Source organism: Bombus vancouverensis, chromosome 3, assembly GCF_051014615.1.
Source record: "Bombus vancouverensis nearcticus chromosome 3, iyBomVanc1_principal, whole genome shotgun sequence".
NCBI classification, from domain to species: domain Eukaryota; kingdom Metazoa; phylum Arthropoda; class Insecta; order Hymenoptera; family Apidae; genus Bombus; species Bombus vancouverensis.
Genome location: NC_134913.1, coordinates 8,077,688 through 8,090,533, shown reverse-complemented (window position 1 = coordinate 8,090,533; position 12,846 = coordinate 8,077,688). Strand labels below are relative to the sequence as shown.

Sequence of the window (12,846 nt, the reverse complement as noted above, 5' to 3'; positions counted from 1 at the left end):
ACTTTGAGCAATTTAAACTCTGTAATCGAATTTTTCCGCGCTTCTAGGCAGCTACTATTACGGTTGATTACATTTTCATTCTGAGGCGAGGAATAGAAACTAGTAACTCTTACATATACATTGCGTAATTGCGATGTAACGATATAGTAATAAAAGGAAATAGTGTAGAGTAGGTAATAAACGTACAAACTAATACTTAAAAGGTATAATAGATACATATAAGCATGTAATTTTTAAATCATGTCATGCTGTAGATTATAGAGATCTATTTGGCAATTATACACGTTGCAAATGGGACATTCGGTCTTAGAAAGTAGGTGTGAATACGTGAGTTTAAAGTGACTTTTATTTATTACGTCTACTTTGTTAGGTTTATTAGCATTATTTCTGTTGTTTCCGTTTATGATTAACAGAAACTAATAATCGTTATAAACAAAATGCTTAATAGCAATAATATAGCGACGAAGCGGAATAACAAAGTGTAAACGTACATAGACATGTAACGTACGTAAGTGATTTTCAAATCACATGATGCTAAAGAGGGTTATTTGGCAAACTACCGAAGCGTCCAGCAAACTACCGAAGCGTCCTGTTTTGCGACCAAGTTTTCAGGACAGAAAAAAGAATAAAAAAAAAATACATAAAAAAGCTCCACTCCCCAGCGGCTTAAACCCAAAAATTGTATCATACAACGAAAAATGTAAAGCGCCGACACATAATACAGCATGGCTACGTCGTACCGCCGCGTATCGGTATCTTTGCCTAACATACCATTACAAAAAATCACCGTTTATTGTGAATATGTACCTAAAACTGTATTCTTGGACTCAATAAACTTTAAATCTCTAAAAAACAAAAAAAAAAAAAAAAGGTTATTTGGCAATTATACGTGTTACAAATGGAAAACTTGATTTTAAAGAGATAAACAGATTGCTCAACAGCAATGATGTAGTAATAAGACAAAATTGTACAGTAATAAACGTATAAAATAATACTTATAAATCATAGATATAGATACAGTATGTAGCTTTCAATCCATGTGATATTATAGGAGCTTCGAAGAATGTATTTACTTCACGATGATTTGATTGTAGATAGACTTACACAAATGTGTAAGTTTCGTGAGTTTAACCGATTTATTTATGTTATTTTATTTTACTTCATACGACAATCGAATGTGATACTGTACAATTTTTTCACTTACTGTTCTACAACAATAATATTGAATATTAAAGTTCTCTTTAAAAAAAAAAGTTCAAGTCAGTTGATCGACTCTTCCATCAATGGAAGGGTACCGCTCCCACTCGGTCGATTTCGAGGACAGTCATCTAAAGTGTCACAAAGCAAGGTTAGAGTTACATCGAAGGCACCGTATGTTAGAGCATATTGCCGGAAATATCTTGGCCTTTGGGCGCGGACACTTCAAATCGGAACGCACATCTGCTCGAGCAATTTGGAGCATTCGAACAGTTAAGAGTACTGCAGTTAACACTTTCGACCGTGAAAGTTCTGTTAGTATTATGATGCTTGCGCTTACGTTGCAACTGCTGATGTTATCCTATAATGCCCGATAATTATTACAGACGTTTGGGTAATGTATACATTTTATAACAATGATAAAGCAGGCGAAGTTAAAATTGAACGAGATGAAAAAACAATTTGGAAGAAAATGATAAATGTGTGTTGGCAGTTAAATTGTTCTTGCAAGTCAATTTTAAGTTGATCTAGTAATAACGCTCAAAATGATTGTAATTGTATTTTGTGTGTGTGTATTTAGAAATATTAATATATTATATATGATATCATTAATATTATTATATAAAGAGAAAAAGTCTGTATGTATGTTGGAGATAATCTCAGAAACTATTCAACGGATTTCCATAATTCTCTTACCGCACAATTAGAAGCGAAAGTACATTTCCTTCAGGTAGACATTATTTTATTACTCAGAAAACCGAATCGTGAGCATGAATGCGACTCAAGTTGAATTAACGCAGCCTGGTATCCACCGCACGATTGCACCTCACTCGACTGATAGTCGAGTGGTATGTGGGTATAGGTCTAAGGTCTAACTCAGGCGAACCACTTTAGAACACGTCACAACCACAAAACGGTGGTTGCTTGTAGTTATTGTGTGGTTGGGCTGTCGGTGGAATCAACCACTCACGAACCATTTTTTATTGGTCGCTTGAAGACCGTACCGACGACAAACAACCACACTACAAGCCTAAGAACATAATGAATTTCGAAGAGAAAACGTTGTTGTTTGCTTCTATTATTACGTCGAAGAAAACGACGTCGTAGAAACAACATTTTTTAGGCTCATCCTATGGTAGAAAATAAAAACGAGAGCTAGTTTAACTCGGTTATTCATTGAGAATGTATGGTGACAAGCGACGAATAAAAAATTATTCGCAAGTGGTTGATTCCATCAACGGCTTAATCACACAATAACGTCTGTCTCAATTAGGCCCAACCTAAGAGAAGAATATTTTTCTTACCGATAATTATACATAATCGGTTTATTTTTAAGTTTAAAAAAGAAATTTAAAAAATCAATATCAATTCTTACTAGTAATAGAACTAATATTTGTAGTTTATATAGAAGTATTATAATATCAAACAAAAAAGTAGGAAAAATATCAGTTTTCTCCAGCTCTACACGCACTAAGTCGCGAACGAAATTTAGTAATGAAATAAAAAATTTTAAGAGTAAAGTCACCTTTAAAATGCATTATATAATTGTCGCAACAAATTACATCCCATGTTGCCTAAATTATACTATCTCAAGTTATCTGTACCTTTCAATTCACTTATTACGAAACCACATGTCGCTTTGTGCAATTATATAATCGATTTATAATTTAATAATTTACAATTTGTAATTTATATCTCAAAACGGTTTTATAATTATTCTTTTGCTACCAAGTCTCAATTATCGCTCGAAGCTTGCTCCTTTTACACCAAATGAAAGATCTTGATCTTTATTATCTTTCTTCACAAGATGAGATATACATATAATTAAGCGAATGATCATATTTTATATAAGATGAGATATTTAATATACGATACTATTTTCCTATTGTCGCAATCATTTCGATTTGTTCCTGTAGAATAATATCAGAACGATAAAATATTTGTTGCAATTCAAAAATCGAGAAAGAAGTAAAGTGTGTTTAGGTTGTTTTGTTTAAAGTTATAAAGCCAGTCTGGTTTGGTATTTTAATTTATTCATCAAAATGGAACAATTCTCTGCTAAAACTGTGAAACCGAGACTGGAACGAACACCAGCGCTTCGTTTCTCCTAATCGAGTTTAGCATCGTCGAGCGCATTACAGCTTTGTGAAATAAATATGCCTTTCTTCCCCAGAATTTCAACTACAACGCGAAAATTACATTATTCGTCTCGCATCGAGTTCTGATTTCCTTTCTCGCTTAAATACAATTTTAACGGTAGTTTCCATATTACGGTCGCCGAGTGCAATACGAGATTTTTGCATTCCAAACAGTTAAATTCTCTGCCCGAGTAAATTTACGAAGCCTTTGATATTTCATTTCATTGTTTAATTTAAATTAAAGAATACTACTTAAATTCTACCGCTCGTATCCAATTATTTCGATCGATTTGCAGTAACAACATCTGAATTTTACCAAAGTATACAACATATAATAATAAATTAATAACTTGTGCAATAATAAATCAATACCACGTACTATCTTTGTCATGGAATTAGTAGATAATACATTTAAATTACATTACCAGTCGAATTTTACGATTACTGAGTCATCCATTTCTGTGTATTAATTTCCCAAGAATTAAAAAAATCTTGAAGGATATAAAAGAAGAATGAAATTGTGAAATCAGCTAAGGAGTCTGTTATCTCCGAAATCTTTCTCATTAAAAATTTATAAAAATAAAAGAAAGTCAGTTCTTGTAATACTAACTTGGGGTTAATAAAATTGTTAGCAACCATACATTGATATGTATGTCCATTAGTTGTAAGTGTCACTGCTAAAGTAATCGTAATAACCTTTTTGTTAGTTAACAAAAATCTTTTTTAACTTACTTATATGTAGCATAGAAATTAAACGTCTTAAAGATTAACGCTTTTTAGATATTCAAGTAGCTCTTGGCAATTACAGATACCAATATCGTCACTATATATTGTACATTTTCAAAACCCAATTTTATCATTCTACAATATTCTACTATATATGTAGCTGTATTTAAGGGTACGGGATAAATATATGTTTATAAATATATTTGTTAAAGGATAAAATTATTGCAAATTCTCTTATTGATAATATTATACTTGAACCACGTAAAATATATGTATCCTGTTCAACGTAACATAACCCAGTTACCTTTAAGCGATTCTGTAACTTTTCCATTTTTCACAGCCAAACTAGATTGTCGAAAAGATTGGAACCTCCGAATCAATACTTCGCAGGGTTTACAACAAGAGATTCGAACGTTCTTGCTTTTGTACGTTTGAGCCGTACTATCGAATTTTTCGAAGGCAGAATTGGTTGAAAGCGAGGTCGACCCCGACGATGTTGAATTTGCATAATATATCGGCTTGAATTCACACTTAAATTGGTTGTTCGCGACCTATTGTAAACAGATACGTGCATTTGTGTCTAGTAACACAGGAAAGTGGAGATAAGAGAAAATAGTGACGAATCGTAGAAAATATTAATGTTTTCTAAAGAAATTTCTAAAACTACATTTCTAACATCAAGAGAATAAATTATTATATTAGAGGGAATTCAACAGCAAGAAATGCACTTTTCTACTTTGCAATGGAATTTATTTGTAAATGGAAGTAAATTTTCTCTCTCGTCTACAACGTAATTATACTTCTATATACTTGAGTAGATTAACGCTGCGGTGTAAGGTTATTTGAAATTTATTGCAGATTACAATGAATTTATTGGAAATTAATTTGTTTAGCACGAAACAATGTTGAAAATTTCCTCAGGAGCTAAAAGTTCTTCGTTAATAGTTTATAACCAGAAACTCTTCGTTTCTTTACGATAAATTTTCATATTTTTCGTTATTGCCTGACAAACCTCTTTTATTCGAAATAGCCCATTATAATTATTTATTTACGAGAAAAAAGATTATACTTTTTCATATTTGTCTTAGTTTTTAAAAATAATAATTGTGACAAAGATATCGTTTAGTTTTAGTATATATACTAATTAAATTAAATACAGAACAACGGTCGATAAAAATTTAAAAAATATAGATACATGAGTGTATGATTCTATGTATATATTATTATTTTCAAACAAAATACCATTACTCGTAAGTTGTTATTTTGTTTTATATGTTGTATATATGTATACAATGTATCATTTTATATAAAATATACGTATATGTATATAAGATATATAAATATAAAATTTATAATATATATTAAATATACATTAAATTTGCTTCATATATTTATAAGATTTCTAAAATTGTAATAATTGAATTTAAACACAAATACTTGGCAAAGAAGTAATGACAAATATGAAACGATCGATTATGATAAGACAAATCCAACGTTTGCGCATTCTAAATTTCACAAAATGCTTATGTTAGATATTTTCAAAGTATCGATTATTTTAAACAAAATTTTAAAATAATTTGAAACAGAGCCAGCTAAAATCTGTTTTCTACTTAGATGCTCAGGATGCGTAAAAAAGTAACTAATAAAAGCCAACCAATCAGCCGTGCTTGGCAATATTATGACATAAAATTTTAGTAGAATCAAATGACTGCCCTTTACTCATTAAGCATAGTGCGTAAAGGTTATCGGTGATCATGTATTTATAATATTATGTGTTCATACAACATAGACAAATTACAAAGTGTAGAAAAAAAAGGAAAGTGAAAGTTTGGGTTTATTTTTAACCAAACAATTTTTTCCTAATATACGCTTAGCATCGTAATTTGAAATTAGTTTTCGCTAATTACGAACTACATCAAATATAACGTTTTACGAGCATCATTCTTTTTGCTGCCAAATTTCATTGACGAAGTGGTGCGTTGTTACGTTCAGAAATATTTTATTGCATTTTTTTAAAAATCAATGCTTTTTTCGCCGATGCGAGTCGATCAACGTTATTTTTTTCCTGATAATTGCAATTAGAAGAATGTGAGAACAAATTAAACGAACAGAAAGATTCGATAGCGAGACATAAAGCGATGGCTTAAAAATCAGCAGCTGCTACCAGATGCGCGGTTGTTTCGGAGAATCTTCGTAGGAGAGGCTCGAATTAGGTGATCTTCACGACTTTTTCGGGAACGTCGAGAGTAGCCATTAACAACTCCATGTTCTGGCCCATCTGCTTCTTGATGTTTCACTTCTAAATAGCCTAGTGTCTTAACCGTTCGATACGATAAGGAGTGATGGATGGTATCAAAAATAGAACGGAACTCGATTAGAGCAGTTTGTAAACCGGAGTGTAACACGAAAGGATACATATAGAAGTAAAATACGATGTTGATAATTTATATAAAATCCTAACAAGATTTAATAAAGATTCGTCATCTGTTATTTCGTTAAATTCGTATTTTCTAATACTCTGTACGTTAATTGTTACTTGCGGCTGTAGATTAATAATCTTTGAGAAGAAAGATTCTCTCTTTGAAGTTTTTAAGCACTTTCGTCCAAAGAGATATTTTCTACAGAAAGCTTAATTTGAATCCTAATGCCGTATAACACACAGTGGAAATTAAAAATAATTTAAAATAACAAGAATATAGATGTTACGCATAGTGAATTACATTTGTAGTATTTAATATTGTATATCATTAGTATATAATAATATGCAATAATAAATAATAGTATAACATTACAATTTAATATACGAAATCTCTATATGAACGTTTAATCTTTTTCTTCTAGGAGACAACAGCTCGAACAATCGGTGTATTGTGAGGCTGAATCCCGGCGTACCGCTGTCGAAGATGAAAGACAAGATATTCAAGGTGCCAACCAGGAAAAGATAAAGGTAAGGCTGTGCTCGAAATAAACGAGAAATAATATTTTTTTTTAATGAAGTCCATATTCCAGATTCTTAACAATATGTACACATTTCTTATTAGTTAAAATGTCTCAAATATGAGTAGTTTTACAAAATTCGTTTCGTTGAAATTAGCTACTGTATGAATATTTCTTCTACTTACTGTAGATTTAACAATTTCTATCAAAAATTCCAAAATGTCGCGACTGATTTTGCGATGGAAACTCTTTCGAACTAGCCGTGTCAACGCTACGGTTTTCTGTTTCTGTAGGGTACTACGCAAGATTTATTCGAATTGCTGGAAAGAGTGCAGTGTTCGCGTCTTGATGATCAACGATGCGTTTTACCACCGTACTTCTCTCAGGTAAGAGACACATTAAGATGCTTATTCATGTTCCATTCTGCTGAGTCGAATCCATGCTTTCCAGAAGCTTTGGTTCTAGAAAGATTGGCTGGATTAAAATGCTCCATTAAGAAGTTTACGAAGGCTAATATCTTTCGCTAATAACCATTATCATCTGTAATCGTCCAACCATATACATTGAAATATTTTATTTTGTTCAACTTCGACCTTCTTACAGTTCGTTAAGGGACTTAGGTACTTTTATTGCTGTCGATATATAACTAGTTGAAATTCAAGGATTTCATAGTTTACTTTTCGTGTAACAAGTTGCTTTGCCTTTCACATATATGATTTTCATCGTAATTAAAAATTCCCACAATGAGAATTGTAAAGACAAAATATACAATCGAACTGCTTATTATATCAAATGATTAAATTTTATGATCTGATCGGATTTCAAGTGGAGCAAGGCTATTTATATCCACTTTCAACAACAAGATAGGTATTAATAAAATATCCGTCAGACATATAATTATCATTTTAATTGTACATTATCATAACAGTAACTAATAATTAGTAGAGAGTTAAATAATCAAGTGAAATGAAAACTGTTAGAAATTTAATGAAGCTTGAAAAAATCTTCGCTTTATGTCTGTGATCTGCAACTTAGAAATTACATTATGCTATATTATTAGGAATTAACTTTTTAATTTCAAAATTTATTTCCTCATATTATAGTATTCTGCAATGAAAATATAGAATAAAATTATTACAACTCCTTATATCCATAGTCTATAACTAAATTACATCGTATGAAAACTATTTCAAATTACTGTTTAGCTTTAAAAAATTAGCTTTATGTACCGTAATGGGATACTTTCTTTAGAAATATAGCTACTAGTTTTCTAATGCTTGTAAGAGACGAATAGCTTAATCAGGCACAAATTATTTTACTCCGATACATGTTACTATCAATATCAATGCATAAATTCTAATTAATTGATACGTCGTATAACCACAATTGGATTAAGTTATCCATGATATGAATATCTAACGTTTCCACTCATGATCCAAATATAATACTAGGCGTAGTTAGTATAAGCACTCTAGTGGAAATCCCAGTCTACGGATTAGCATAGAAGCATCGTCGTTCGCTTAAAAGGTATTTCCTGATAGAGAAATATTTATCTACAAAAAAAAAAAAAAATAATGGCATAGTAGCAAACACGTACTAGGAAAAAGTAAGGTAACGTAATATATTTGTTTAATTCAGTATAAGTCTCATATCTTTTGTTATTAAACAAATTACACAAATTTTATGATGCCAACTTGAACAGCATTTTATTTACGTGTTAATCGTGTTCTTTCCTAATACCGGAAATAATTTGTCAAATACTGCCATTTTCACGATCCTTCTATCGTTTTCTAGCTTTGAAAGTATTTTTCCCATTCGTCCTGACAGTTAGTATCATACATTTCTTTTCTGATGCTACTGAACAATTTATTGGACATTTAGTACATCTAGGATGTAAATAAATGTACGTAATAAAACTTTTTGTTTTACAAAACGAATTGAAAGTGACGCGCGTTAATACTAGAAACACCACAGCAGTCACATAGACTGGTTCTACAATTTTATAAATGTGTCAACCCTCGTTTAGGGGTCATAGTCCCAGATGGATTAATAATACCAAAAATGTACTATGTAACATGGAATTCCTTCTGTAAGAAGGTAATAAATCAATAAATATAAAAATATTCTATTATTACGTATTTTTTAAAGACCAGTCATTTTCACTGGTTTTGGTAGAAAATTAAATACATAATATTACGGTTTATTTTAATAAACATTATTTCTGAAATTGGCAACTGTCTGGCGATTTCTCATTGGACTCATGTTGTATTGTTTAAATAATGAAACTTCTGTAGGGAGATATATATTCTTTTTATTTTATTTTATTTTATTTTCTAAATAATAAAAATATGAAAGAAAATATTCTTAATATTGAAGTCAAAAAATTGAAAACAATACGATACTAATAACGAGATTAACAGCTAATGATAACAACCAATATAATTAGGGGAGTATCCAGTCTATATATTTCATAAATTTTCAGTATAAAAATCTTAAATTTATTAAATATTACACATGAATTAGATTCATTTGAAACACATAACAATAAGATAATGAATAACATTTAAGTTCTAAATGTATATTTATCATCTCTATGAAATGATACGAATTCATGTAATTAACTATTTTATTTACGAGGTAGATCTAGAATTACTTAACTTTCTATATTTAATTAAATTCATTTATTATATTACTATACTTTACACATTTATAAATTAATGTTAAAATAATACTCGTAGCTTTCAATTTTATAAAACTTCGTCAAATTAAAAATTTCAATTGAATTAAATAGAAAATTTTATCGAACGGTCGTCATTTAATCGTATGTATCGAGCAATAATCGAAAGGAATTAATAAAAGTAAATAATGGCTAATAATGGTAAGCACACTTTCGTGATTTTCATCGAAAGACCAATCATGTACCTCGATTTCAATCCACTTAGTTTACCTTGTTTAATCAGAGATCCATTCTGCCGTTGTTTAGCCGAAAGAATCAAATGTATATCTTATCCAGTAGAAAGAGAATAAACGCACGACCAAAGGCTTTGGCAAGGGGCCCAAGTAGTTAAGACGCTATTGTGGTTGAAAAATCTGTTCGTATGCAGAATCGGTTTGGAACGGTGCGCTTGCTTACTTGTCTGGTCAGTATCCACGTGCAGCCGGAATCTCAATCTGTCTGCCACGAATGACTCGAAGATAAATGAACGTCATCATCCACGGTGCGAGTAGCAAAAAGCTTTAGGACGAATCGTTTGGTCACGCGCTGCTTGAATTTCAATCAGGATTGTCTGCCGGCCTTTCTAGTCCTTCTAGTGTCTATAAAATTTTCGGTCTGTCGATTTCTAGGGGAGGATCTTGCTAGTCACGTGTTGAACCGTTCCAAGTGGAGAGTCCGCGCGAACGAAAATGATCATGGAACTCGTTCATTGGGGCGTTTTGAACCGCGATTATCTAATGAAACCTAACGACAAAACTATTTCTTTGTTTAACAACGAAATTAAAACTTTGATGGGAGATTAACGTGAGTTTACGAAGATAAAGGTTGACAAATTTTTGCCATAGTTGTGTAATATATATAATGACGAGGCAAGAAGAACTGGGTATCTTTTTTGGCTAGAAACTGTTGACACAGGTTTGTGAAAAATAAGGAAGTCTACCCTTTTTCACGTTTGCAACGTGTTGGAAACTGACAGGAATAATTGAGCGATTGATACTAATGAATCTTGTAAATGAAGTGTGGAAAAATTACAAAACGTACACAAAATAATTTGGCGGCAATGCAATAGTATGATAGTAAAATAAAAATTTCTATAATATAGACATATAAATATAACTATAAAACTATATGTATATTATAGAGATTTGTGTGCTTACCTTATGTTAAAAATCTAAATTTTTTATCATTTACACAGGTTAAAATAAAAATGACAAGTACATCCCATCTGCCTTTTTGTATCTCTACTTCATATGGCTTCCAAATGCAATAGCCCGTACTCATGTGTATAACACGTGTGACGATGATGTCGTGAGAAACTTGGATTCGCAAGAGTTTTTAAGCTTTCTGCTTCTGAGTATTGAGAAAATTTATTCGATTGACCAATTACTATACCGTGTATCGGTATAGTAGTTTTCTTTTATCACGGAAAAAGCGACGTATGATAAGTACGTGCAACAAGTAAAGGAAACTTACCGACAGTTGATACACTTTCAGTTGGTTAGTATAAAACCTTTTCTGTTCGCTGTGATCAATTCAGGTTTACTTGTTTGAAATCTGTTTTATTTTCCGCGAAAAGTAGAAAGCATACGAAATTTTACTCATAAATAAAAAGTAGTAGATAAAAATTATCCGATTTTAATAAAACAAAGCAATGTTTTCCTAGTTTTTGAACAACAAGCTTAAATATTTTTTTAACAATAAAATATAATATATAAAGAATTTACGAACAGATAATAATAAATTATAACAGATAAACTAAGAGCAGAACAATGTATCAATATTCTTATCGATATGTTAATGCCATATCCAATTAGCCAAATCGAAAAAATTACAGGATGTTAATTTGTCTTATGTATACATATTTACACATATTAATAAAATAATACATAAAAAAGGCAATAATGACAACTCAAATTAATATAAGCAATACAATCCTTGACGTTATTAAGTATTAAAGAAACAAATAAGCACATAACTATTTTGTAAGGAAATGTATGATAAACAAGGAGGACAAGGATTTAAAATGATTAATTTTATTTTATAAGTCTCCGTGTATACGTAGTATTATAGCTACTTCGTGTATTGTATTTTACTATGGACATTCGGAATGATTTGCTTATTATTTATAAGTTAAGATAATTTAAAGGCATATAAAGAAATGAATTTTGTTTATTAAACATATTTAGATAAATTTGACTTTTCGCAAGGGAGATGGCTGTCTGCATTGCCCGTTATTTTTTGTCATACATGTTGTCGGATATAAATTCATAGCAATGATGGCAATACGGATGACTATTGATAACGAACAAATCATTCACATCATCAAACAAACCATCCATATTTTCTGCAATGAAATATAGGTAATAATAAATTAGATTAATTGCAAGCATCAAACAAGTATACGAATAGTGAATTAATTTTCAAAGTACGAGTATTTATACTTTTCTAGATGAAATTTCATCAAAGAAAAATTTATTTTATTATTTGAATTTATTTTAAATTCTAAACTGACTCTATTCTGTGAATTTCAATTCAGAAATTTTAAGGCTATTGAAAACAAATTAATAAGCATTTAAAAAGAATTATATAAAATTTGTAGTCGGCAGTGAGAAAAAAAAGACAAAACGAGAATTAACTTTATAAATTTTACAAATGAATTTACATAAGCCGAATTTACATAAAAACGTAGTTTTTTAAAGAGTTAAAAATGGGACAAAAGGATGATCAAAAAGTATCAAATTTGTACCTAATTTATGCATCTAAAATTCTATTAAAGTTAAAAATATTGCTTTAGTTTGGTTAGTGATGCTTTTGTTAAAAAACTGCTCAAGAAAGAAAACGATGAAATATAACAATAATTCTTCGTATTCAATGCATTTCATCTTCTTTTGGAAGTGAGTTATACTATAATAACGAACATATTTCACAGAATAAATTTGTATCGTAATACCTTGCCTTAACTTGTCGCGTTTTATTGTTATTAACGAGTTGAACGATATGTTTTCACATACTACATAAATATCGATTTTCCTTTACGAAATAGCGTTCGAATGTTTACAATTTCATGCATTCATTCCGAAGTTACGATCATTTGTAATCAGAAAGTTCCAATTCGTCTTTCGGACCACTCAC

General features: G+C 30.5%; 1 protein-coding gene across 5 annotated transcripts in view; it reads left to right on the top strand.

The window, feature by feature from the left end:
- The window catches only part of LOC117165841 (Rap GTPase activating protein 1), a 250,180-nt gene that overhangs the window by 151,505 nt on the left and 85,829 nt on the right, over positions 1-12,846 (top strand). For all 5 annotated transcript variants that reach the window (XM_033349241.2, XM_033349246.2, XM_033349245.2 and 2 more), the window contains 2 exons: positions 6,903-7,008; positions 7,292-7,384. In XM_033349241.2, coding sequence (XP_033205132.1) covers positions 6,903-7,008; positions 7,292-7,384 — 199 coding nt within the window. The remainder of the gene's footprint in view (positions 1-6,902; positions 7,009-7,291; positions 7,385-12,846) is intronic.